Source organism: Nomascus leucogenys, chromosome 10, assembly GCF_006542625.1.
Source record: "Nomascus leucogenys isolate Asia chromosome 10, Asia_NLE_v1, whole genome shotgun sequence".
Taxonomy (NCBI): Eukaryota; Metazoa; Chordata; class Mammalia; order Primates; family Hylobatidae; genus Nomascus; species Nomascus leucogenys.
The window spans coordinates 60,436,666-60,462,457 of record NC_044390.1 but is presented as its reverse complement, the minus strand read 5'-3'; the positions used below and the strand labels follow the sequence as shown (position 1 = coordinate 60,462,457).

Sequence of the window (25,792 nt, the reverse complement as noted above, 5' to 3'; positions counted from 1 at the left end):
GCTGAGGCAGGAGGATCGCTTGAGCCCAGGAGTTCGAGGTTGTAGTGAGCTATGATCATGCCACTGTATTCCAGCCTGGATGACAGAGTGAGACTCTGTTGCACAAAATTAAAAAATGAAATGAGGCCGGGCGCGGTGGCTCATGCTTGTAATCCCAGCACTTTGGGAGGCCGAGGCGGGCGGATCACGAGGTCAGGAGATCGAGACCACGGTGAAACCCCGTCTCTACTAAAAATACAAAAAATTAGCCGGGTGTGGTGGCAGGCGCCTGTAGTCCCAGCTACTCAGAGAGGCTGAGGCAGGAGAATGGCGTGAACCCGGGAGGCGGAGCTTGCAGTGAGCCGAGATTGCGCCACTGCACTCCAGCCTGGGCGACAAAGCGAGACTCCGTCTCAAAAAAAATAAATACAATAAAATAAAATATAAAATGAAATAAAAATTAAAATGCATGTGCCCTTTGGTACAGCATTCAAACGACTCAGGAATATTTGTCCAAATAACACGTGGATGAGGGTGTTTGCAGAGGGCAGATGGGCCCATGGTGCACACAACACCAAGCCTCCTCTAAATGCTGCCCCTCTGCTCCCCAGGGGCTGCACGGATGTCATATGCTGTGTGTTCCTGCTCCTGGCCATTGTGGGCTATGTGGCTGTGGGCATCATAGGTGAGTAGAGAACAGGGCAGGACTTGGAGTTGCAGGGTAGGCGGAGGCAGCCATAGCCTCTGGAGTGGGAACAGGGCTGGATCTGAGGAGTGGCAGTGTCTCAGTATCCCTGGATCTTTCCACAGCCTGGACTCATGGAGACCCTCGAAAGGTGATCTACCCCACTGATAGCCGGGGCGAGTTCTGCGGGCAGAAGGGCACAAAAAATGAGTGAGTTGACTCCTTGGGGCCTGGTGGGGCTGGGGAAGAGGGGGCAGAAGATTCTAGGCATTCCCCATCTCTCTAAGTCCAGTTAACAAGTGCTTATAGGCTGGGCATGGTGACTCACGCCCGAAATTCCGACACTTTGGGAGGCCGAGGCAGGAGTATCGCTTTAGGCCAGGAGTTCGAGACCAGCCTGGCCAACATGGCGAAACCCTGTCTCCACTAAAAATACAAAAATTAGCCAGGCATGGTGGCACATGCCTGTAATCCGAGCTACTCAGGAGGCTGAGGCAGGAGAATCACTTGAACACGGGAGGCAGAAGTTGCAATGAGCCGAGATCATGCCATAGCACTTTAGCCTGAGGGACAGAGTGAAACTCTGTCTCAAAACAAACAAACAAACAAAAATTAGGTGGACGTGGTGGGGCACACCTCTAGTCCCAGCTACTCAGCAGACTGAGGTGGGAAGATCGCTTGAGCTGGGAGGCCAAGGCTGCAGTAAGATATGATTGTACCATTGCACTCCAGCCTGGACGACAGAGCGAGACCTGGTCTCAACAAAACAACAAGAAAAGAAAACAAGTACTGATAAAAGTCCCACTACCCTCAGCCACTAGTCTAGTCCTTGGGGACACACAGCTCTAAATGAGATAGTAAGCCTCCTGTTCTCTGGCAGTGCACATTTTAAGGGCGGGAGAGACTGAGAGGGGACAGTCCTGGATCACGTGTCAGGTGGTGATGGACAGGTGAGACAACAGAGCAAGCACAGCCTGAGTGGTGTCACTTCCTGGCTCTGTGACCTAGGGCAGGTGTCTCAATCTCTCTGAACTTCATTTTCCTCATCTCTAAAATGAGGATCATAACAGTCCCACCCTCATGGGGCTATTTTGATGGTTAGATGTACCAATACATGTACAGAGCTTCGAATGCCACCTGGCATCACTGGGCGTGGTGGCTCACACCTGTAATCCCAACACTTTGGGAGGCTGAGGTGGGAGGATCAAGAACAGCCTGGCCAACATGGTGAAACCCCGTCTCTACTAAAAATACAAAAAAATTAGCTGGGCATTGTGGCATGTGCCTGTAATCCCGGTTACTCGGGAGGCTGAGGCAGGAGAATTGCTTGAACCTAGGAGGCAGAGGTTGCAATGAGCCAAGATCGTGCCACTGCACTCCAGCCTGGGCAACAGAGCAAGACTCCATCTCAAAAAAACAAAAAAAAAACAAAACAAAAAAACAATGGCACCTGGCATAGAGTTGCTGATGCTGCAGTTTTTAAATTATTATTCTTACTATTAATATTTTGAAACGGAATTTCGCTCTTGTTACCCAGGCTGGAGTGCAATGGCACAATCTCGGCTAATTGCAACCTCCATCTCCCAGGTTGAAGTGGTTCTCCTGCCTCAGCCTCCCCGAGTTGCTGGGATTATAGGCACATGCCACCATGCCTGGCTAATTTTTGTATTTTTAGTAGAGACAGGGTTTCATCATATTGGTCAGGCTGGTCTCGAACTCCTGACCTCAGGTTATCTGCCTGCCTTGGCTTCCCAAACTACTGGTATTACAGGTGTCAGCCACCACACCCAGCCTATTATTATTATTACTATTATTATTATTTTGACACAGTGCCTCACTCTGTCAGCCAGTGGCAGGATCATAGCTTGCTACAGCCTGGAACTCCTGGGCTCAAGCGATCTTCCCACCTGGGCCTTCCAAAATACTGGCACAAGACAGGCCTGAGCCACCCCGCCTGGCCCTATATAAAATATCTTTTTTTTTTTTTTTTTTGAGATAGAGTCTCTCTCTGTCGCTCAGGCTAGAGTGCAATGGTGCGATCTTGGCTCACTGCAACCCCTGCCACCCCGGTTCAAGCAACTCTCCTGCCTCAGCCTCCTAAGTAGCTGTGATTACAGGTACCCGCCACCACACCCGGCTAATTTTTTGTATTTTTAGTAGAGACAGGGTTTCTCCATGTTGGCCAGGCTGGTCTCAAACTCCTGACCTCAGGTGATCTGCCTGCCTTGGCCTCCCAAAGTGCTGGGATTACAGGTGTGAGCTACCACACCCGGCCATGTAAAATATCTTAAAGGAAACAACAGGCTGGGCACGGTGGCTCACACCTGTAATCCCAGTACTTAGGGAGGCCCAGACTAGAGGATCGCTTGACGCCAGCCTGGGCAACATGGTGAAATTCTGTCGCTACCAGTAATACAAAAAATTAGCCAAGTGTGGTTGTGTATGCCTGTAGTCCCAGCTACTCGGGAGGATGAGATGGAGGATCACTTGAGCCCAGGAGGTAGAGGCTGCAGTGAGCCAAGATTATACCACTGCTCACTCTGTCTGCGCAACAGAGAAAGACTCTTGTCTCAAAAAAAAAAAAACAAGAGGCCGGGCACAGTGGCTCACACATATAATCCCAACACTTTGGGAGGCCGAGGCGGGTGGGTCACCTGAGGTCAGGAGTTCGAGACCAGTGTGGCCAACATGGCAAAACCCCGTCTCTACTAAAAATACAAAAATTAGCCGGGCATCATGGCAGGCACCTGTAGTCCCAGCTACTCGGGAGGCTGAGGCAGGAGAATTGCTTGAACCCCGGAGGTGGAGGTTGTAGTGAGCCCACATCACACCATTGCACTCCAGCCTAGGCAACAGAGCAAGACTCCATCTAAAAAAAAAAAAAAAGAGAGAGAGAAAAATAAAAAGTTTTCTATAGGGTGGTTAAGGAGTCTTAACAGGTCGGGTGTGGTGGCTTACACCTGTAATACCAACACTTTGGGAGGCCAAGGCAGGCGGATCACCTGAGGTCAGGAGTTTGAGACCAGCCTGGCCAACATGGTTGAAACCCCATCTTTACTAAAAATACAAAAATTAGCCGGGCTTGGTGGCAGGCACCTGTCATCCCAGCTACTCGGGAGGCTGAGGCAGGAGAATTGCTTGAACCCGGGAGGCAGAGGTTGCGGTGGGCCGAGAGCCGAGATCGCACCATTGCACTCCAGCCTGGACAACAAGAGCAAGAGACTCTGTCTCAAAAAAAAAAAAAAAAAAAGAAATCTTAACAGTTTCCATTCTCCCTTCTCTAACTCCAGGAACAAACCCTATCTGTTTTATTTCAACATTGTGAAATGTGCCAGCCCCCTGGTTCTGCTGGAATTCCAATGTCCCACTCCCCAGGTAACCTGTCCCCACCGTTCCCTTTTTCCTCTCCCCGCTTCCCATCCTTTTCCCCCTGTGAATGTGGGCTGGGACCTCTGTCCTGAGCGGTCTGTCCCAACTCCACCCAATCCCTTCCTTCTCCCCTCCCAGATCTGCGTGGAAAAATGCCCCGACCGCTACCTCACGTACCTGAATGCTCGCAGCTCCCGGGACTTTGAGTACTATAAGCAGTTCTGTGTTCCTGGCTTCAAGAACAATAAAGTGAGTTGTAGACTGTCCTGAGAGCCCAGATAGGGGCAGTGGCAGTGTACTAGCCTGGGGGACTCACCTCCCTCCATCTCTCTTGGCAGGGAGTGGCTGAGGTGCTTCGAGATGGTGACTGCCCTGCTGTCCTCATCCCCAGCAAACCCTGTGAGTCAGGGGACCCCAGGAGGCTCAGGTGGGGATGGGGAGGCTGCGCAGAGGCTCAGCCTGACTGGTCCCGTCCTCTGCTCCATGCAGTGGCCCGGAGATGCTTCCCCGCCATCCACGCCTACAAGGGTGTCCTGATGGTGGGCAATGAGACGACCTATGAGGATGGTCATGGCTCCCGGAAAAACATCACAGACCTGGTGGAGGGCGCTAAGTGAGGATATTGGCGCACCATGCCAGGGTCGCACTTTTCTGGGTGGGACAGGCATCCCCTGGGGTTGGCCTGATCACGGAAGAGGGTCTGACCCGAGCCTTGTTCTCCTTCCCCCAGGAAAGCCAATGGAGTCCTAGAGGCGCGGCAACTCGCCATGCGCATATTTGAAGATTACACCGTCTCTTGGTACTGGATTATCATGTAAGTCAGGAGGGAAGGGGCCTCTCCCCTGGCTGCCCCCTCTAAGCGTGGCCGAGGGTGGAGTCTGTTCATGATCGTTTTCTTTTCCCCAGAGGCCTGGTCATTGCCATGGCGATGAGCCTCCTCTTCATCATCCTGCTCCGCTTCCTGGCTGGTATTATGGTCTGGGTGATGATCATCATGGTGATTCTGGTGCTGGGCTATGGTGCGTTACCCCCTCCCTGTGACTCCTCTTTCCTGAATCTGCACACCACCCTGCCCTTTCCCGTGGAAATGGCCCATTAGGAAAAAAATAATGTCAGGCCGGGTGCGGTGGCTCATGCCTATAATCCCAGCACTTTGGGAGGCCGAGGCAGGCAGATCACCTGAGGTCAGGAGTTCCAGACCAGCCTGACCAACATGGAGAAACCCCGTCTCTACTAAAAATACAAAATTGCCAGGGGTGGTGGCATATGCCTGTAATCCCAGCTACTAGGGAGGCTGAGGCAGGAGAATCGCTTGAACCTGGGAGACGGAGGTTGTGGTGAGCCAAGATCATGCCGTTGCACTCCAGCCTGGGCAACAAGAGCAAAACTCCATCTCAAAAAAAAAAAAAGAAAAAATGTCTCAGCACAGTAGTTAAGGATGCATACTCTGGTACTAGAATAGCCTTTGCCAATTCTTTGGGCAAGCGCCTCAACCTAACTGTGCTTCAATTTCTCTCTTTTTTTTTTTGAGGCGGAGTTTTGTTCTTGTCGCCCAGGCTGGAGTGCAATGGCGCGATCTTGGCTCACTGCAACCTTCGCCTCCTGGGTCCAAGTTATTCTCCTGCCTCAGCCTCCCAAGTAGCTGGGATTACAGGCATGCACCTCTACGCCCGGCTAATTTTGTATTTTCATTAGAGGCAGGGTTTCTCCCTGTTGGTCAGGCTGGTTTCGACCTCCTGACCTCATGAAATCTGCCCGCTTCAGCTTCCCAAAGTGCTAGGATTACAGGCATGAGCCACCGCGCCCGGACTGCTTCAATTTATTTCTCTATAAAATGAGGGTAATTCATATTTCTATTTGGCAAACTAAATGACAAAGAGGTAATGTGCAGATAAAATATGGGTAGGGGCCTGTTTAGTTCAGGCCTATGGAATCCAGAGACACAATATTGTACTCAAGAAAACAATGCTTCATACTTTGGATTTTTGTTGTTTTTGAGTTGTTGTTTTTTTGTTGTTGTTATTGTTATTGTTGAGATGGAGTCTTGCTTTGTTGCCCAGGCTGGAGTGCAGTGGTGCAGTCTCGGCTCACTGCAACCTCTGCCTCCCGGGTTCAAGCAATTTTCCTGCCTCAGCCTCCCGAGTATCTGGGATTACAGGCACCCACCACCATGCCTGGCTAATTTTTTTTGTATTTTTAGTAGAGACGGGGTTTTACCATGTTGGCCAGGCTGGTCTCGACCTCCTCGTGATCTCCCTGCCTCGACCTCCCAAAGTGCTGGGATTACAGACGTGAGCCACCGCGCCCAGCCTTGATTTGTTTTTCAGACAGAGTCTCACTCTGTCACCCAGGCTGGAGCTCAGTGGTACAATCACAGCTCACTGCAGCCTTGACCTCCTGGGCTTAAGTGATCCTTCCATCTTGGCCTCCCAAGTAGCTGAAACCACAGGCATGCACCATCATGCCTGGCTAAATTTTAAATATTTTTGTAGAGACAGGCTCTCCCTATGTGGCCCAGGCTAGTCTTGAACTCCTGAGCTTGAGCAGTCCTCCTGCCTTAGCCTCCCTAAGTGTTGGGATTACAGGTGCGAGCTACTGTGCCCAGCCCATATTTTGATTATTCCTTGAACTTTCCTGGAAGAAAAATGCTTGGCAATCCAATTTGGGGACACTCATAGTAAAATATTCATATTAATAGTGGTTTCTAGCTGGGTGCAGTGGTGCACGCCTGTAATCCCAGCAATTTGGGAGGCCGAGGCGGGTGGATCACCTGAGGTCGGGAATTTGAGACCAGCCTAACCAACATGTAGAAACCCCATCTTTTTTTTTTTTTTTTTTTTGAGACAGAGTCTCGCACTGTCACCCAGGCTGGAGTGCAGTGGCGCGATCTCAGCTCACTGCAACCTCCGCCTTCTGGATTCAAGCAATTCTCCTGCCTCAGTCTCCTGAGTAGCTGAGATTACTGGTGCCCACCACCACGCCCTGCTAATTTTTTTTTTTTTTTTTTTTTTGTATTTTTAGTAGAGACGGGGTTTCACCATGTTGGTCAGGCTGGTCTCGAACTCCTGACCTCGTGATCCACCTGTCTTGGCCTCCCAAAGTGCTGGGATTACAGGCGTGAGCCACTGCGCCCGGCCAACCCCATCTCTATTAAAAATACAAAATTAGCCGGGCATGGTGGCGCATGCCTGTAATCCCAGCTACTCGGGAAGCTGAGGCAGGAGAATCGCTTGAACCGGTGACGTGGAGGTTGCGGTGAGCCGAGATTGTGCCATTGAACCCCAGCCTGGGCAACAAGAGTGAAACTCCATCGCAAAAAAAAAAAGAGGGAGAGAACTTAGACCATGGCAGCATATGACTATGATTCCAAGTAGGGGAAAAGGGTTCTGGAAGGTCTCCTCTGAAGGTGACACTTCAGAAGGTGAAGGTCTCCTCTGAAGGTGGGCAGAGACTTAAGGATGTGTGGGATCCAGCCATGGGAAGAGAATGCACCAGGCGGTGGGAACTGGAAGTGTAAAGTCCCTGAGGCAGAAGCCTCAACGTTTGCTTCTGTTAAATGGGGGCAGTTGTAGCTGCTTTGCAAAGTTGCAGGAGGCACTGCTGGACTGAGCTTGTGGTTCCCCCATGCAGGAATATTTCACTGCTACATGGAGTACTCCCGACTGCGTGGTGAGGCCGGCTCTGATGTCTCTTTGGTGGACCTCGGCTTTCAGACGGATTTCCGGGTGTACCTGCACTTACGGCAGACCTGGTTGGCCTTTAGTGAGTCACAGTCTCCCAATCCTGCCCCCACATGAGGCCTTGGAGGGAGTGGGGAGCCCAGGCGGCTCAGCCTTTGCCCTTTGCAGTGATCATTCTGAGTATCCTTGAAGTCATTATCATCTTGCTGCTCATCTTTCTCCGGAAGAGAATTCTCATCGCGATTGCACTCATCAAAGAAGCCAGCAGGTGGGGGCCAGGGCGCCAGGGGCCAGGGTGGAGCTGTCCCTAGAGTTGTGTCTTTTGCCCTGATGCCTGTGTCTCTGCTCCTCCCTAGGGCTGTGGGATACGTCATGTGCTCCATGCTCTACCCACTGGTCACCTTCTTCTTGCTGTGCCTCTGCATCGCCTACTGGGCCAGCACTGCTGTGTATCTGCCCCCAGGCACTGATCTCTGACCCCAGGGATGGCTAAAGACCAACTTTGCCTACAAGTGACCTGCAGCTTAGGGACAGGGCTGGAAACTGGTGGGAGAATGGATTCTTTCCCACAAAAGTCCCTGGGGTCCTCAGTCCTAGACCTCTGCTTCCTTAACGAACCTCCAGCTTCCTGTCCACTTCCAACGAAGCGGTCTATAAGATCTTTGATGACGGCCCCTGCCCATTTACTGCGAAAACCTGCAACCCAGAGGTGGGCGTCCCCGGGGTGGGGAGGGCAGATATTGCCCCAGCAGGCCCCAGACGACTTGAAACCTCTCATGTCCACTTGGAGGTTCAGCAAACAATTGGCCCCTGTTGCATGTCCTGTGCTGGGTGTGGGGGAGGACGCACGGTGGGGAAGAGACTCTCTAACTGGATCAAACAACTTCCCAGGGCAAGCTGGCTTCCTCTCTTCAACTTGACCTGGCCTTCACCCTGGGTGCTAAATCACCCATTTTTCCCTACTTCCTTTTTTTTTAAAATGGGACAGAGTCTCTCTCTGCCGCCAGGCTGGAGTGCCGTGGCATGATCTCAGCCCACTGCAACTTCCAACTCCCTGGTTCAAGCGATTCTCCTGCCTCAGCCTCCCGAGTAGCTGGGATTACAAGCACACACCAGCACACCAGGCTAATTTTTGTATTTTTAGTAAAGACAGGGTTTCACCATGTTGGCCAGGATGGTCTCGATCTCCTGACCTCATGATCCACCTGCCTCTGCCTCCCAAAGTGCTGGGATTACAGGCATGAGCCACCTCACCCAGCCCATTTTTCCCCATTTCATTTCCTGTCACCATGCCCTCTTCTTGACCCCAGTGATGGCCACGTCTTGTTTCTAGAATCCCTTCCTTTGCACAAGCCGTATTCTGAACCCTTAATTCCTTCCCTTAACTCCAATCCCTATGTCTCCTGTCCTACCTCATGGTTTTCCTGGCCCCACACCTGATGCTCAGAGCCCACTGTGAACCCCTGGTGCCTCTTTTTGGACTTGGTTCTCCCTTCTCTCCCACAGACCTTCCCCTCCTCCAATGAGTCCCGCCAATGCCCCAATGCCCGTTGCCAGTTCGCCTTCTACGGTGGTGAGTCGGGCTACCACCGGGCCCTGCTGGGCCTGCAGATCTTCAATGCCTTCATGTTCTTCTGGTTGGCCAACTTCGTGCTGGCGCTGGGCCAGGTCACGCTGGCCGGGGCCTTTGCCTCCTACTACTGGGCCCTGCGCAAGCCAGACGACCTGCCAGCCTTCCCGCTCTTCTCTGCCTTTGGCCGGGCGCTCAGGTGGGCTGGCGTTGCAGGCAGGATGGGGCGGAGGACGAGGCCTGGCCCAGCCACCGACCACCCCGTTGGCCCGCAGGTACCACACAGGCTCCCTGGCCTTTGGCGCGCTCATCCTGGCCATTGTGCAGATCATCCGTGTGATACTGGAGTACCTGGATCAGCGGCTGAAAGGTACAGCCCACCCACGGTTCACATTAGCTCCTGTTGGGGGGCAAGGCTGAATAGCAAACCAGGATTGGTTCTTGCTTGGAGGTGGGCGGGGCCAAGATAATAGAGCAGTGATGGGTTTCTGTCTATGACGGGGTAGAGTTCAGGAGTTGCAGGGTAGAGTTCAGGAGTTGCGTGATTGAGTCCTGCGATGGAGGAGCAAACCAGAGAACCTACTGAGTGGAATTCTTGCTGTTGAGGGGACAGGCCCAAGAGGCCTGGCCCACCATTGGTTATTACCAGAGTGAATTGGAGTGGGATATATTTGCGCTGAAGAGAGCAGGAATAAAACTGGTTTATTAGCCGGGCGCCGTGACTCACGCCTGTAATCCCAGCACTTTGGGAGGCTGAGGCGAGCAGATCACCTGAGGTCAGGAGACCAGCCTGGCCAACATGGTGAAACCCCGTCTCTACTACAAATACAAAAATTAGCCAGGCATGGTGGTGTGTGCGTCTGCAGTCCCAGCTAATCGGGAGGCTGAGACAGGAGAATCACTTGAACTCCAGAGGTGGAGGTTTCAGTGGGCCGAGATCGAGCGACTGCACTCCAGCCTGGGCAACAGAACGAGACTCCATTTCAAAAAAAAGAAAAAAAAACTTGTTTATTTTTCTTAGAGGAAGGGCTGTGGGGCTGGGATTGATGGTACTTTGTTTTAGAGACAGGATCTCTCACTCTGTCACCCAGGCTGGAGTGCAGTGGCACCATCATAGCTCACTGCGGCCTCAAACTCCTGGGCTTAAGTCCCTGTCTCTTTGACAGCATGGACTCAGGAGACCTGGACATTGGCAAGTGTGTATGATAGGGAAGATGGGATCCCTTCCAAGTCAGGCTGGTGTCCCCTCACTTCCACATCCCTTCCCTTCTCTACCCAGCTGCAGAGAACAAGTTTGCCAAGTGCCTCATGACCTGTCTCAAATGCTGCTTCTGGTGCCTGGAGAAGTTCATCAAATTCCTCAATAGGAATGCCTACATCATGGTGAGTGGGCCTGGGACCCCCAACCAACCCGCCAGCTCCTGCTGGGTGAGAGGACCACCCCCCATGCCCACCTAGTGGGTCTGATCTCTCCCTCCCACTCTCCTCCAGATTGCCATCTACGGCACCAATTTCTGCACCTCGGCCAGGAATGCCTTCTTCCTGCTCATGAGAAACATCATCAGGTCAGGAATCATTATCATCTTCCTCCTGCCACCCCCCTCTTCCTCTAGTTCCTGAAGCCAGCATTCACACCTGCCCCTCACTGTCCCCTGCAGAGTGGCTGTCCTGGATAAAGTTACTGACTTCCTCTTCCTGTTGGGCAAACTTCTGATCGTTGGTAGTGTGGGTGAGTGCCGCCCACCTCGCCTCTCAGGGTGTGGGAGCCTGATTTCTGTCTTTTGTGATGGGTGTCATCTTCTTAGGAGGCTGTTTCCTATATCCAGAACCCTTCACCATCTTGCTTTCTTCTCCTTCTCCAGGGATCCTGGCTTTCTTCTTCTTCACCCACCGTATCAGGATCGTGCAGGATACAGCACCACCCCTCAATTATTACTGGGTTCCTATACTGGTATGGACCTCTGGGGAGAGATGGGGGTTTCGGAAGAAAGAGGTGTTGGGATTTGCTTGGTCTTCTTTGACTAGATAAATGTGGATAGAGGTCAGAGGTGGGGAATTGATTATTTATTCAGACCACAAACTTTTTGTTTGTTTTTGAATCAGAGTCTTGCCCTGTCGCCCTGACTGGAGTGCAGTGGTGCAATCTTGACTCACTGCAACCTCTGCCTTCCGGGTTCAAGCGAATTGTCGAGCTTTTGCCTCCCGAGTAGTTGGGATTACAGGCGCCTGCCCCCACACCTGGCTAATTTTTGTAAATTTTTAAATTTAAATTTAAATTTTTTTTTTTTTTTGAGACAGACTCACTCTGTTACCCAGGTTGGAGTGCAGTGAAACGATCTTGGCTCACTGAAACCTTCACCTCCCTAGTTCAAGCGATTCTCATGCCTCAGCCTCCTGAGTAGCTGGGATTACAGGCACCTGCCACCACACCTGGCTAACTTTTTTTTTTTTTTTTTTTGAGATGGAGTTTCACTCTTGTTGCCCAGGCTGGAGTGCAATAGGGTGATCTCAGCTCACTGCAACCTCCGCCTCCCAGGTTCAAGCAATTCTCCTGCCTCAGCCTCCCAAGTAGCTGAGATTACAGGCATGCGCCACCACGTGTGGCTAATTTTATATTTTTTAGTAGAGACGGAGTTTCTCCATGTTGATCAGGCTGGTCTCGAACTCCCGACCTCAGGTAATCCACCTGCCTCAGCTTCCCACAGTGCTGGGATTACAGGCGTGAACCACCACACCCGGCTAACTTTTGTATATTTAATAGAGACGGTGTTTCACCCTGTTGGCTGGGCTGGTCTCAAACTCCTGACCTCAAGTGATCTGCCCGCCTCGGGCTCGCAGAGTACTGGGATTGCAGATGTGACCGACCACGCCCGACCTCAGACCACAAACATTATCGAGCACCTACTGTGTATCAGGCATCGAGATGGAGGGCTTCCCTGTAAAGGCCTTAGAGTTTGGGGATAAACAGATATTCCTTCATAATGATATTGGTGAATGTATGATTGCAAACTGGGACATGCCACTAGGATGTCTGTATAGCCCAGGGAACTGTTTGAACCTGTGGTGGGGGTCCAGGTGGTGCCATGCAGGTGATGTTGGATCTGAGATCTGAAGCTGCAGGCAATATCCAGGCAGAGGGAACAGCAAGTACAGCGGCCCTGAGGTGGGAGTGTGCCAGGAAGCAGTGGGGCTGACATGGAAGGAGTAAAGAAGTGTAGATAAGGGCCAGGCACCGTGGCTCACACCTGTAATCCCAGCACTTTGGGAGGCTGGGGCAGGTGGATCACTTGAGGTCAAGAGTTTGAGACTAGCCTTGCCAGCATGGCAAAACCCAATCTCTACAAAAAAATACAAAAATTAACTGGGCATGGTTGCAGGCGCCTGTAATCCCAGCTACTCGGGAGGCTGAGGCAGGAGAACTGCTTGAATCTGGGAGGCAGAGGTTGCAGTGAGCCGAGATCGCGCCACTGCACTCCAGCCTGGGTGACAGAATGAGACTCTGTCTCTCAAAAAAAAGTGGAGATACGGCCAAGGAGGTAACAAGGCTGTGGAGGGATTGAGCCTTCATTGCAAGGGCAATATTGTATCTCAGTGTAGGTCTTGAAGCCCAGTGACCTAGTTTCTTATCTTAGTTCCTCTATTTAGTAGTTCTAAGATGAGTAAGAGTAATCTTGGACAAGTTGTTTAATCCTCTAAGGTCCACTTTTTTTTTTTTTTTTTTTTTTTTTTTTTGAGATGGAGCCTTGCTCTGTCGCCCACGCTGGAGTGCAATGGAGTGATCTCTGCTCACCACAACCTCCACCTCCCGAGTTCAAGCGATTCTCCTGCCTCAGCTCCCCGAGTAGCTGGGATTACAGGCACATGCCACTGTGCCTGGCTAATTTTTGTATTTTTAGTAGAGATGGGGTTTCACCCTGTTGGTCAGGCTGGTCTCGAACTCCTGACCTCAGATGATCCACCCACCTCGGCCTTCCAAAGTGCTGCGATTACAGGCATGACCCCCTGTGCCTGGCCATTTCATTGTTTTAAATTTTTAATTTAATATAATAGAGATAGGCCAGGTGTGGTGGCCCACGCTCTACTATAATAACAATAATAATAGAGGCAGGGTCTCTCCCTATATTGCCCAGGCTGGTCTTGAACTCTGGACTCAAGGGATCCTCAGGCCTCAGCCTGCCAAAGTGCAAGGACTACAGGCATGAGCCACTAGGTCCACTGACTTCAGTCAACAAATGTTTATCTAGCAGCTACCAAGGCTGTGCGAGTCTCCAGATTGCTGGGGATATAGCAGTAAATGGGACTGGGTCTAGCGAGGATGTGAGCATTAAACCTGAAAGCCCTAAACATGCATAAAATTGCAGCTGCACCAAGAGCTCAGGAGGGGTGCCCAGTGCTAGGAGGACATAAAATAGGCTCCAGAGGCCGGGCGTGGTGGCCCACACCTGTAATCCCAGCACTTCGGGAAGCCAAGGCGGGCAGATCATGAACGTCAGGAGATCGAGACCATCCTGGCTAACACGGTGAAACCCCATCTCTACTAAAAATACAAAAAAATTAGTCAGGTGTGCTGGTACGCACCTGTAGTCCCAGCTACTCAGGAGGCTGAGGCAAGAGAATCGCTTGAACCCGGGAGGTGGAGGTTGCACTGAGCCAATACCCCACCACTGCACTCCAGCCTGGGTGACAGAGCAAGATTCCATCTCAGGAGGGAAAAAAAAAAAAAGGCTCTCAGCCAGACGCAGGGGCACACATGTATAATCCCAGCACTTTGGGAGGGCGAGGCAGGCAGATCGCTTGAGCTCAGGAGTTCGAAACCAGCCTGGGCAACATGGCAAAACCCCATCTCCACAAAAAAATACAAAAATTAGCTGAGTATGGTGGCACATGCCTGTAGTCCCAGCTCCTTGTAAGCCTGAGGTGGAAGGATCACTTGAGCCTGGGAGGTCAAGGCTGCAGTGAGCTGAGATGGGGCCACTGCACTCCAGCCTGAGCAACACAGTGAGACCCTGTCTCAAAAAAAAAAAAAAAAAAAAAAAAGGCCCACTCTAGGTGTTCATAGGTGGTTTCCTGGAGGAGGTGGGACTTGAGGACTTGCTCTTTGAGCTAAAAGCAGAAGGTTGATGGGGCATAAATTAGATTTAAATCAGGATGGCCGGGCGCGGTGGCTCACGCTTGTAATCCCAGCACTTTGGGAGGCCGAGGCGGGCGGATCACGAGGTCAGGAGATCGAGACCACGGTGAAACCCCGTCTCTACTAAAAATACAAAAAAATTAGCCGGGCGTGGTGGCGGGCGCCTGTAGTCCCAGCTACTCGGAGAGGCTGAGGCAAGAGAATGGCGTGAACCCGGGAGGCGGAGCTTGCAGTGAGCCGAGATTGCGCCACTGCACTCCAGCCCGGGCGACAGAGCGAGACTCCGTCTCAAAAAAAAAAAAAAGATTTAAATCAGGACAATAGCACATGCAGAGGCCCACGGGTTAAAGAAAGCAAGGGTGAGGCTGGGTGCAGTGGCTCATACCTGTAGTCCTAGCACTTTGGGAGGCCAAGGTGGGCGAATCTCTGAAGCCCAGGATGGATAATGGGTAACATGGCAAAAACCCATCTCTACAAAAAATACAACGGTTAGCCAGGCACGGTGGTGCACATCTGTCATCCCAGCTACTCCGGAGGCTGAGGCAGGAGGATCACTTGAGCCCAGGAGGCAGAGGTTGCAGTGAGCCGAGGTTGCAGTGAGCCGAGATTGCACCACTACAATCCAGCCTGGGCTACAGAATGAGACCGTGAGACCCTGTCTCAAAAAAAAAAAAAAAAAAAAAGGGCCGGGTGTGCAGTGGCTCACGCCTGTAATCCCAGCACTTTGGGAGGCCGCGAGGCAGGTGGATTATCTGAAGTCAGGAGTTCAAGACCAGCCTGGCCAACATGGTGAAACCCCATCTCTACTAAAAATACAAAAATGAGCCAGGCGTGGTGGTGCTTGCCTGTAGTCCCAGCTCCTCCGGAGGCTGAGGCAGAATTTCTTGAACCCAGGAGGCAGAGGTTGTAGTGAGCCGAGATCGCGCCATGGCACTCGAGTCTGGGCGACAGTGAGATTCCGTCTCAAAAAAAAAAAAGAAGAGGGAGAGAGAGAAAGAGAGCTTTGTGTGGATGGTGGGGCCCTGCCAGCGGGGGAGAGGGGTTGGGATGTCACTAATCCAAAGAGGGTTTCTCAGCAGGGGAAGGATGTGGTCCCAGCATAGGATGGACTCAGTGGGTGGGGGCTGCTCTGGGAAGGACGCAGAGCAGGGACAGCTTGTTTCTCCTTGCCCAGACGGTGATCGTTGGCTCCTACTTGATTGCACATGGTTTCTTCAGCGTCTACGGCATGTGTGTGGACACGCTGTTCCTCTGCTTCTGTGAGTGACCCCTCACCCTAAACTTTGCTGGGCCCCGAATCCCTTCTTCTCACTGGGCATCACCTCACCCTCCAATGGGGCAACACGCTCGCCTGCCCCCAGCTTCCCCAGGGCTTGGCTGTCCCTCGTCCTGGGTCCCCAGCCTGTCTTCCTGGTTTCCTTTTGCGCTTAGAAGCAGCTCCGACCTCCTGTCCACTGGCCCAGGCTGCAGCATGGACGCTGCCCTGGAGCCCGCCCGCGCTTCGCAGTTTCTGGCTTTGATTGGGGGGGGGATCTGTGGCTGCCACTAACTCTGGTCTCTCCATCTGTTTTTTTTTGTTTGTTTTTTTCTTCTCTCTTCCTCTCCTCCATGCCTGCTGGCTTCCCTGTTCTTCCCTGCCTCCCTCTTTCCCTCCCTTCCCGACCACCCCATTTCCCCCTGCCGGTTCCCGGGGGGAGCCCAGGTGAGGACCTGGAAAGGAATGACGGCTCTCAGGAGCGACCCTACTTCATGTCGCCCGAGCTGAGAGACATCCTGTTGAAGGGGAGTGCGGAGGAGGGGAAGCGGGCGGAAGCCGAGGAGTAGAGAGTGAGGGAGGCTGGCGTGGGGGCCAGGTTTCCTCCATGTAGATTGGGGGTGCATGAAGCGGGGGGGCTTCCTGGCCTGGGAGTGTGGGGATCCTGTGTGTCGCTCGGAGCCCACTACAGTCTGCCCCTCTCTGGTCCCAGTGTGTCTGCTTTCTAACCCTCTGAGGCTTCTCTGTGACCCTCGTCCACCCACCCTGTCCTTGAGGCCCCTGCCCGTGGGCTCCCCTCATGCCTCCTGCTCTGGGACCTCTCTCCACAGTGGAGGACCTGGAGAGGAATGACGGCTCGGCCGAGAGGCCTTACTTCATGTCTTCCACCCTCAAGAAACTCTTGAACAAGACCAACAAGAAGGCAGCGGAGTCCTGAAGGCCCCGCGCTCCCCACCTCTCAAGGAGCCTCACGCTGCAGGGTGCTCAGTAGCTGGGTCCGTACCCCCAGCCCCTTGGGCTCACCTGAAGTCCTATCACTGCCGCTCTGCCCCGCCCCATGAGCCAGATCCCACCAGTTTCTGGACGTGGAGAGTCTGGGGCATCTCCTTCTTATGCCAAGGGGCGCTTGGAGTTTTCATGGCTGCCTCTCAAGACTGCGAGAAACAAGTAAAAACCCATTGGGGCCTCTTGATGTCTGGGATGGCACGTGGCCCGACCTCCGCAAGCTCCCTCATGCTTCCTGTCCCCTGCTTACACGACAACAGGCCAGACCACAGGAAGGACGGTGTTTGTGTCTGAGGGAGCTGCTGGCCGCAGTGAACACCCACGTTTATTCCTGCCTGCTCCGGCCAGGACTGAACCCCTTCTCCACACCTGAACAGTTGGCTCAAGGGCCACCAGAAGCATTTCTTTATTATTATTATTTTTTAACCTGGACATGCATTAAAGGGTCTATTAGCTTTTTTTCCATCTGTCTCAACAGCTGAGATGGGGCCGCCAAGGAGTGCCTTCCTTTTGCTCCCTCCTAGCTGGGAGTGACTGGGGTGGGAGTGTGTGTGCCCAGGTGGGGGTGTCTCCTGGCTGGGAAGGAGGGAGAGGGAGGGAGAGTTTTGCGGGGGTTGGCAGTGGAGAGCGGGCTGGAGATGGAGAGGAGATCGCTAATAGCTGTTTAATGGAAACCTGCTGGGCTGGAGGGAGTTAGGCTGAATTTCCCGACTTCCTCTGCCAGTTATTGACACAGCTCTCTTTGTAAGAGAGGAAAGAAACTAAACCCACCCAAGGGATGATTTCAGGGGGAGAGGTGGAGGGCAGATGCCCTGGGCAAACCGGGCCCCTCTGCCCACACACCTTACTTGATCCTTTTGCCAAACTTGTCAAACTCAGGGGACCTGGCTTCCCAGTTGCCCCTTTGCCATATTCCAAGGCCCCCTCAGATTTCACGTCTCTGCTCATCAGCACTGTCCCAGGATCCTGGAGAGGGAGAACCCCCGGCCCCAGGGGAAAGGGGGGCGTCTCCCATTTCCTGTGCCTGCGCCAGCCCTGCCCCCATTGCGTCTGCACACCCCTGCGTGTAACTGCATTCCAACCACTAATAAAGTGCCTATTGTACAGGTCCAGGCCTGGTGTGTTTGTGGGGGGCAGTGAGCCAGTGGCGGCTGGTAGGGGGAACCCCAGCTTCCAAGGCCCTAGGAGTCTCTGAACTAGGGCGATTCTCTCAAAGGGAAGGAGGGGGTTGGGCAGGAAACCCACTGGCGCTGGCTCTGCCTGAATTCCAACTTTCAGGCAGCTCAGATTTCCCCTGATTAGGCTCTAATCCCTGGACTCCAGAAGGCAGAGGCAGCCTGTCTACCCCACCCCCCATCACCCATCCTGGACACATGCCCCCAGGCCTCCCCTCTCTCAGGTCCCAGGCACCTGAGGTCCTGCAGTCACTATGCTCCCCAGCTACTTTGGATCTACGAAGGGACTGACTGCCCTTGGGGTGGGCCCCGCTGCCTGGAAGCTCACTGCTGCCCCCTCGTGCCAGCTGCCACTGTCAGTCACCTCCAGGCAATCCGCCCCAAGATTTCAACTGTCTTTCCACCTTCCCCTCTCGGGGAATTTTTCTTCAATATCCACTATTTTTTTTTTTTTTTTCAGACAGTCTCGCCCTGTCACCCAGGGTGGAGTGCAGTGGTGCGATCTCGGCTCACTGCAACCTCCGCCTCCCGGGTTCCAGCGATTCTTCCCGGGTTTCACCGTGTTGGGCAGGCTGGTCTCGAATTCCTCGCTTCAGGTGATCCACTCGCCTCGGTCTCCCAAAGTGCTGGGATTACAGGCGTGAGCCACCTCGCCCAGCCTTTTTTTTTTTTTTTTTTTTTTGAGACAGGGTCTCACTCTGTGTCCGAAGCTGAAGTGCAGTGGTGCAATCATGGCTCACCACAGCCTCAGGTGATCCTCCCACTTTAGCCTCCCGAGTAGCTGGGACTACAGGTATACACCACCACACCTGACTAATTTTTGTATTTTTTGTAGAGATTGAGTTTTACCATATTGCCCATGCTGTTTTTTTTGTTTGCTTGTTTGTTTGTTTTTGAGACAGAGTCTCCCTTTGTGGCCCAGGCTGGAATGCAGTGGCACAGTCTCAGCTCACTAAACCTCCCGGATTCAAGTGATTCTCGTGTCTCAGCCTCCCGAGTAGCTGGGATTACAGGCGCGCACCACCACATCCAGCTAATTTTTGTAGTTTTAGTAGACACGGGGTTTCACCATGTTGGCTAGCCTGGTCTGAAACTCCTGACCTCATGTGATCCACCTGTCTCGGCCTCCCAAAGTGCTGGGATTACATACAGGCATGAGCCACCAAGCCCGGCCAGCATTTTTGTTTGTTTGTTTCCAAGAAGGCATTTGAACCCAGGTCTTGGCTCTAGAGCCCTCAAGTTCTACCCTATGCTGGCACTAACCCCTTCCTCAATGCCTTTGTTCCCCTGGATCCTTTGAATCTGGCATTTTATTCAGCCCCAGCTCCTGTTACCATGCCCACCTAAAAAATAGCTCCTGGCAGCCGGGTGCAGTGGCTCACATCTGTAATCCCAGCACTTTGGGAGGCTGAGGTGGGTGAATCATGAGGTCAGGAGTTCAAGACCAGCCTGGCCAACATGGTGAAAACCTGCTGCTACTAAAAATACAAAAATTAGCCAGGCATGGTGGCACATGCCTGTAATCCCAGCTACTTGGGAGGCTGAGGCAGGAAAATCACTTGAACCCAGGAGGCAGAGGTTGTGGTGAACCGAGATGACACCATCGCACTCCAGCCTGGCCAACAGAGCAAAACTCTGTCTCAGAAAAAAAAAAAAGAAAAAGAATTGTGGTACAATACATACAGCATAAAATTTGCCATCTCCATCTCTTTCTTATTTATTAAGCAACTGGGTCTCACTACGTTACCTAGGCTGGCCTTGAACTCCTGGACTGAAGGGATGATCCCGCCTCAGCCTCCCGAGTAGCTGGGATGACAGGCCCTCGCCACCGTGCCTGGTTTATGTTTAATTTTTTGAGGAACCACCATAGTGTTTTCTGGCTTCATTCTTTGGCTCCACTTTCTTCTGGGTTGGCTTTACTCTCTGCCAAGTTCCCTTATCTGGGTATATTCCCTGCCCCCAACCACACTGTGCTGTGATAGTTAATTTTAGGTGTGAACTTGGCTGGATTAGAAAATACTCAGATGTGAGCTGTGATGTGGTAAAAATAAGACAAAGAACAAAAAACAACAGTGGCTGGGCTCCGTGGCTCGTGCCTGCAATCAGCACTTTGGGAGGCTGAGGTGGGCAGATTGCTTGAGCTTGAATTTGAGACCAGCCTGGGCAACATGTGGAAAGCTTGTCTCAACAAAAAATATGAAAATTAGCCGGGTGTGGTGGTCACACGCATGTTGTCCCAGCTACGCAGGAGGATGAAGTGAGAGGGTCACTTTAGCCCAGGGGGCGGCGGGTGCAGTGAGCTGAGATCACACTACTGTGCTCCAGCCTGAGCGACAGAGCAACACGTCTGATAAAGCATTCCTTCTGGGTGAGCGCCATCCAATCTGCTGGGGCTCTGATAGAACAGAAAAAGGAGAGAAAGGATTTTCCTCCTCAGAACTGGGACACTCTCCTGTCTTGACACTCCAAGACTTATACCAGTGATCCCTGGTTCGCAGGCCTTCGGCCTGGCCTTGGACTGGGAATTACACCATTGGTGTCCCTGGCTCTGAAGCTTTAGGATTCAGACTGAGCCCCACTACTGGCTTTTCAGGGTCTCCAGCTACTGGAGCTACTGGCTTTTCAGGGTCTGCAGTCAGTGTGTGTGGTAGGACATCTCAGCCTCCATGATCACATGAGCCAGTTAGCCTGATAAATCCCCTCTCATCTACCTACCTCCTATTAGCTTTCTCGGGAGAAACCTAATAATACACACATCATATATTTTCCTGGCTTTTTTTTTTTTTTTTTTTTTTTGAGATGGAGTCTCGCTCTGTCGCCCAGGCTGAAGTGCAGTGGCGCGATCTCAGCTCACTGTAAGCCTCCCGGGTTCACACCATTCTCCTGCCTCAGCTCCTGAGTAGCTGGGACTACAGGTGCCCGCCACTACCCACTACCCCCGGCTAATTTTTTTGGTCTTTTTAGTAGAGACAGTGTTTCACCATGTTAGCCAGGATGGTCTCAATCTCCTGACCTCGTGATCGGCCTGCCTTGGCCTCCCAAAGTGCTGGGATTACAGGCGTGAGCCACCACACGCAGCCACATTTTCCTGGCTTTAAGATGAGAAGTCTTCTCTTTTTCTGAGACGGAGTCTCGCTCTGTCGCCCAGCCTGGAGTGCAATGGCACAATCTCGGCTGACTGCAACCTCCGCCTCCTGGGTTCAAGCAATTCTCTGCCTCAGCCTCCCGAGTAGCTGGGATTACAGGTGCCCGCCACCATGCCCGGCTAATTTTTGTATTTTTAGTAGAGATGGAGTTTCACCATCTTGGCCAGGCTGGTCTTGAACTCTTGAACTCTTGATCCACCCACCTCGGCTTCCCAAAGTGCTGGGATTAGAGGGCCAGAAAAGTCTTTTCTTGCTCCTAAGTCTCAGGCCTGGAGCTCATTGACTCTGACCAGCCTGATTATGATCATTTACTCATTGTAAATCACTGAGTCAATCATTGTGGTCAAGGTGTCGGTTTAGTTTGGGAGTCAGGCAGCAGGGACCTGCCATCTAGACTACAGCTTGATCAAGGGAGAGGAATGGTTCCCCAACGACTGTGGTCATCCCACAGTGTCCATCCCAGAGTGGTCACCCATGTCCACCCTGGGGGGGCAAGAAGGGAACAGGCATAGGACAAAAAGCTTTCAAGAGGGAAGTTAACTGGGTGTGATTGGGAGAGTGGGTGGAATCTTTCAAGATGAGGAAGACAATGAATAGAGAGGCTGTAAGGACAGCAAAGTCACTGAGAGTGACAGGACCTGTCTAGACTGAGGGATTGCAAGAGGGGGATGACCTCAATCTTCAACCAATGAGCGCCAGGCAGGGAAGAGAGAAGGAATAGCCAGATGACAGATGATGTCACTAAGGCAAGGAGGAGACAATGGTGTTGTATACAGGGTTTGTGACCACCGAGTGGTGGAAGGGCAAGGGCAGAGGTGTGAGGTTGGGTCAGGGTAGCAGTTCTGCAAGACAGGGCAGACGGCATCTTGCGTCTTCCATCCTTTATGGTGACCAAGGACTAGGAGCCTGATGGATGGGATTTATTGGAAAGTTGGGCTGAAAACTTTTTACTTTAAAAATTTTTTTTCTTTTATTTTGAGACGAAGTCTCATTCTTGTCCCCCAGTCTGGAGTGCAATGGTGCGATCTCAACTCACTGCAACCTCTGCCTCCTGGGTTCAAGCAATTCTCCTGCCTCAGCCTCCCAAGTAGCTGGGATTACAGGTTTGTACCACCACGCCCACCTAATTTTTTGTATTTTAAGTAGAGATGGGGTTTCACCATGTTGGCCAGGCTGGTTTCGAATTCCTGACCTCAGGTGATCCGCCCGCCTCGGCCTCCCCAAGTGCTGGGATTACAGGGGTGAACGACCGCGCCCGGCCCTTTCTTTTTTTTTAGACACAGTCTCGCTGTCACCCAGGCTGGAGCGTAGTGGCTTGATCTCGGCTCACTGCAACCTCCGCCTCCCAGGTTCAAGCGATTCTCGTGCCTCAGCCTCCCAAGTAGCTGGAATTACAGACCCCAGCCATCATGCCCAGCTAATTTTTGTGCTTTTAGTAGAGACAGAGTTTCTTTTTTTTTTTTTTTTTGAGACAGAGTCTTGCTCTGTCGCTCAGGCTGAAGTACAGTGGCGCGATCTCAGCTCACTGCAAGCTCCGCCTCTCAGGTTCACACCATTCTCCTGCCTCAGCCTCCTGAGTAGCTGGGACTACAGGCGCCCGCCACCACGCCCGGCTAATTTGTTTTGCATTTTTGGTAGAGATGGGGTTTCACCGTGTTAGCCAGGATGGTCTCTATCTCCTGACCTCGTGATCCGCCCACCTCGGCCTCTCATAGTGCTGGGATTACAGGCATGAGCCACTGCGCCCGGCCAAGTAGAGACAGAGTTTCACCATGTTGGCCAGGGTGGTCTTGAACTCCTGACCTCAAGTGATCCACCAATCTGGGCCTCCCAAAGTGCTGGGATTACAAGTATGAGCCACTGCCCCCGGCCTTCTTTTTGTTTTTATTCTTGAAAACTTTTTTTTTTTTTTTTAATGTAGAGATGGAGCTGGGTTCGGTAGCTCATGCCTGTAATCCCAGCACTTTGGAATGCCAAGGTGGGTGGATAACTTGAGGTCAGGAGTTTGAGACCAGCCTGGCCAACATGGCAAAACCCAGTCTCTACTAAAAATACAACAATTAGCTGAACGTGGTGGTGTATGCCTGGAATCCCAGTGACTTGGGAGGCTGAGGCAGAATTGCTTAAACATGGGAAGTGGAGGTTGCAGTAGGCTGAGATCGTATCACTGCACCCCAGCTGGGACTACAGAATGAGACTCCATCTCAAAAATAAATAGATAGACAGATAAAAAATATAGAGATGGTGTCTCACTATGTTGCCCAGACTGGTCTTGAACTCCCGGGCTCAAGCAATCCCCCTGCCTCAGCCTCCCAAAGTGTAGGATTACAGGCGTAAGCCACCATGCCTGGCCAAGCAACACTTTTCAGGAAGTTCTGGTTGGATGGGGCACCCGTTCAAGAGGTAACAATCATAACCATTACTGTTTTTGAAGTTTAACTCCATGCCAGGTACTGAAGCAACCCCTTGATGTTGAATTAACTCCGAATCAGTCCTCCTCCAAATCAAACTCTAGGAGGTTTGGGTTTGATCCAAAGACTGTGCTTGTCATCATGACCCTATCTGCCCTTTACAGTGTTTGGGGTCCCTGGGGCAAGAAACGCCTTAGCGGAATGAGATCTTCAAAAGCATTTTAAGTAACCTTGGGCTCTCTGGAATTGGGAGTCAGAAAACTAGTAACCATCCTCGTTCTGCCACTTGGCAGCGCTGTTAGCTCAAGCAAGTCACTACAACTGACCTGTTCCGAAAAAAGCCAGTCTAGGCTTTGTTATTAACATTTGTTATTATCACAGTGACCTTCAACAATTTAAAGCTTTAACCACTTTTTTGGTTTTGTTTTTGTTTTTTTGAGACAGGGCTTCTGTTGCCTAGGCTAGAGAGCAGTGGCCCAATCTCAGTTCACTGCAGCCTCAACCTCCTGGGCTCAAATGATCCTCCCACTTCCGCCTCCTGAGTAGCTGGGACTACAGGTGTGTACCACCATGCCCGGGCATTTTAACCAATTTTATCTTAATGCATGCCCCAATCATCTTACCACACCTTTCTTCAATTTCCAGCTCTATTTGTGAGACAGATCTGAGGCATAGGAAATGAAATTTAAAAGCCTGGTGCAGAATAACATCAATTTACGTGAAAAACAAGAATATGATTATGCATCTCTGAAAATAAAACTCTACTGTAGTTACACAAAAAACTGTACAATGGCCGGACACGGTGGCTCACGCCTATAATCCTAGCACTTTGGGAGGCTGAGGCGGGCGGATCACGAGGTCAGGAGATCGAGACCATCCTGGCTAACCCGGTGAAACCCTGTCCCTACTAAAAATACAAAAAATTAGCCGGGCGTGGTGGTGGGCGTCTGTAGTCCCAGCTACTCGGGAGGCTGAGGCAGGAGAATGGCATGAACCCAGCAGGCGGAGCTTGCAGTGAGCCAAGATTGTGCCACTGCACTCCAGCCTGGGTGACAGAGCAAGACTCCGTTTGAAAAAAAACAAACAAACTGTACAATGGCTGCTAAGAGGGAGGGAACTGGATATCTGAGGAAGACTTTGTGCTCTCATGTCTTTGGCACTTTTTTTTTCTTTTTGAGATGGAGTCTCACTCTGTCACCCAGACTGGAGTGCAATGGCAGGATCTCGGCTAACTGCCACCTCCGCCTCCCGAGTTCATGCCATTCTCCTGCCTCAGCCTCCCGAGTAGCTGAGACTACAGGCGCCCACCACCACGCCCGGCTAATTTTTTTTTTTTTTTTTTGGTATTTTTAGTAGAGACCGGGTTTCACTGTGTTAGCCAGGATGGTCTTGATCTCCTGACCTCATGATCCGCCCACCTCAGCCTCCCAAAGTGCTGGAATTACAGGCGTGAGCCACCGCGCCCGGCGTCTTTGGCATATTTGATGTACCATGTGACTATGCTACCTATTAAAAATCCACAGTAAAATGTAAATAAAATAGAAAAGCAGAGGGCACGGCATGCACTCATTTATTTTTTGAGACAGGGTCTAGCTGTGCCATCCAGGCTGAAAAGTGCAGTGACTCCATCATGGCTCACTGCAGCCTGGACCTCCACAGCTCAAGTGATCCTCCCACCTACTCCTCCCAAGTAGATGGGACTATGGACACAGGCCATCACGCTCAGCTAATTTTTGTAGAGACTGGGTTTTGCCATGTTGCTCAAGCTGGCCTCAAACTCCTGGGCTTAAGGGATCCTCCAGCCTCGGCCTCCCAAAGTGTGGGGATTACAGGCGTGAGCCACCATGCCCGACCAGGCACTCATTTCTCTAATTGTTGCAGGAAACAGAGGACCAGAGAGACCGACACGGGAAACGAGGATTTATTTAGATGTACACCGGCTCAGTGGATTTGTATCTGAAAAGCTGAGCATTGAATAAAGACTGAGTGTGGTTTTTATAGGCAAACTTACAGAAGCAAAACAAAAGCAGTTAATGACACAGTGACAGGTCATGTAATCTATAACATAACTGCTGACTCAGCATAACTTGTGGCTTTGCACAGCTGTTGGCCTTGCAGCTGTATCGAAAGAAAAACAGAGTCTACAAATCTTACTAAATACAACCACTGGCAAACATAGTCATAACTAATGGTTCAGAAAAGGAGAGACAGCAAAGGAATTTGTTTTTTTCAACTTTGCTCCGGAGGAGGGTGTCTGGAGCCCATTCGTTTGGCCTCGACTTTTCAGACAGTGTTATCTTATAACTGTCCTTGAAGTGAGCTGGCTAAGCAGAGGACAACTTGTTCTTGTTTTCTTTTTAACCCTTACCTTGCCACATAATCACAT

General features: G+C 51.7%; 1 protein-coding gene across 5 annotated transcripts in view; it reads left to right on the top strand.

The window, feature by feature from the left end:
- Positions 1–17,784, top strand: part of SLC44A2 (solute carrier family 44 member 2) — a 43,021-nt gene extending 25,237 nt beyond the window's left edge. For 2 of the 5 annotated variants that reach the window (XM_030820864.1, XM_030820863.1), the window contains exons 3-22: positions 591–664; positions 790–874; positions 3,955–4,039; positions 4,172–4,282; positions 4,372–4,432; positions 4,523–4,646; positions 4,764–4,847; positions 4,940–5,052; positions 7,664–7,795; positions 7,882–7,981; positions 8,070–8,162; positions 8,338–8,422; positions 9,220–9,482; positions 9,559–9,653; positions 10,563–10,666; positions 10,775–10,848; positions 10,942–11,012; positions 11,146–11,234; positions 15,589–15,673; positions 16,500–17,784. In XM_030820864.1, the coding sequence (XP_030676724.1) occupies positions 591–664; positions 790–874; positions 3,955–4,039; positions 4,172–4,282; positions 4,372–4,432; positions 4,523–4,646; positions 4,764–4,847; positions 4,940–5,052; positions 7,664–7,795; positions 7,882–7,981; positions 8,070–8,162; positions 8,338–8,422; positions 9,220–9,482; positions 9,559–9,653; positions 10,563–10,666; positions 10,775–10,848; positions 10,942–11,012; positions 11,146–11,234; positions 15,589–15,673; positions 16,500–16,606 (2,035 nt within the window). In that variant the 3' untranslated portion in view covers positions 16,607–17,784. Of the gene's footprint in view, positions 1–590; positions 665–789; positions 875–3,954; positions 4,040–4,171; positions 4,283–4,371; positions 4,433–4,522; positions 4,647–4,763; positions 4,848–4,939; positions 5,053–7,663; positions 7,796–7,881; positions 7,982–8,069; positions 8,163–8,337; positions 8,423–9,219; positions 9,483–9,558; positions 9,654–10,562; positions 10,667–10,774; positions 10,849–10,941; positions 11,013–11,145; positions 11,235–15,588; positions 15,674–16,116 lie in introns of all 5 variants that reach the window. The other 3 variants (XM_030820862.1, XM_030820860.1, XM_030820861.1) reach the window with 2 other exon arrangements.
- Positions 17,785–25,792: the final 8,008 nt, after the last annotated feature.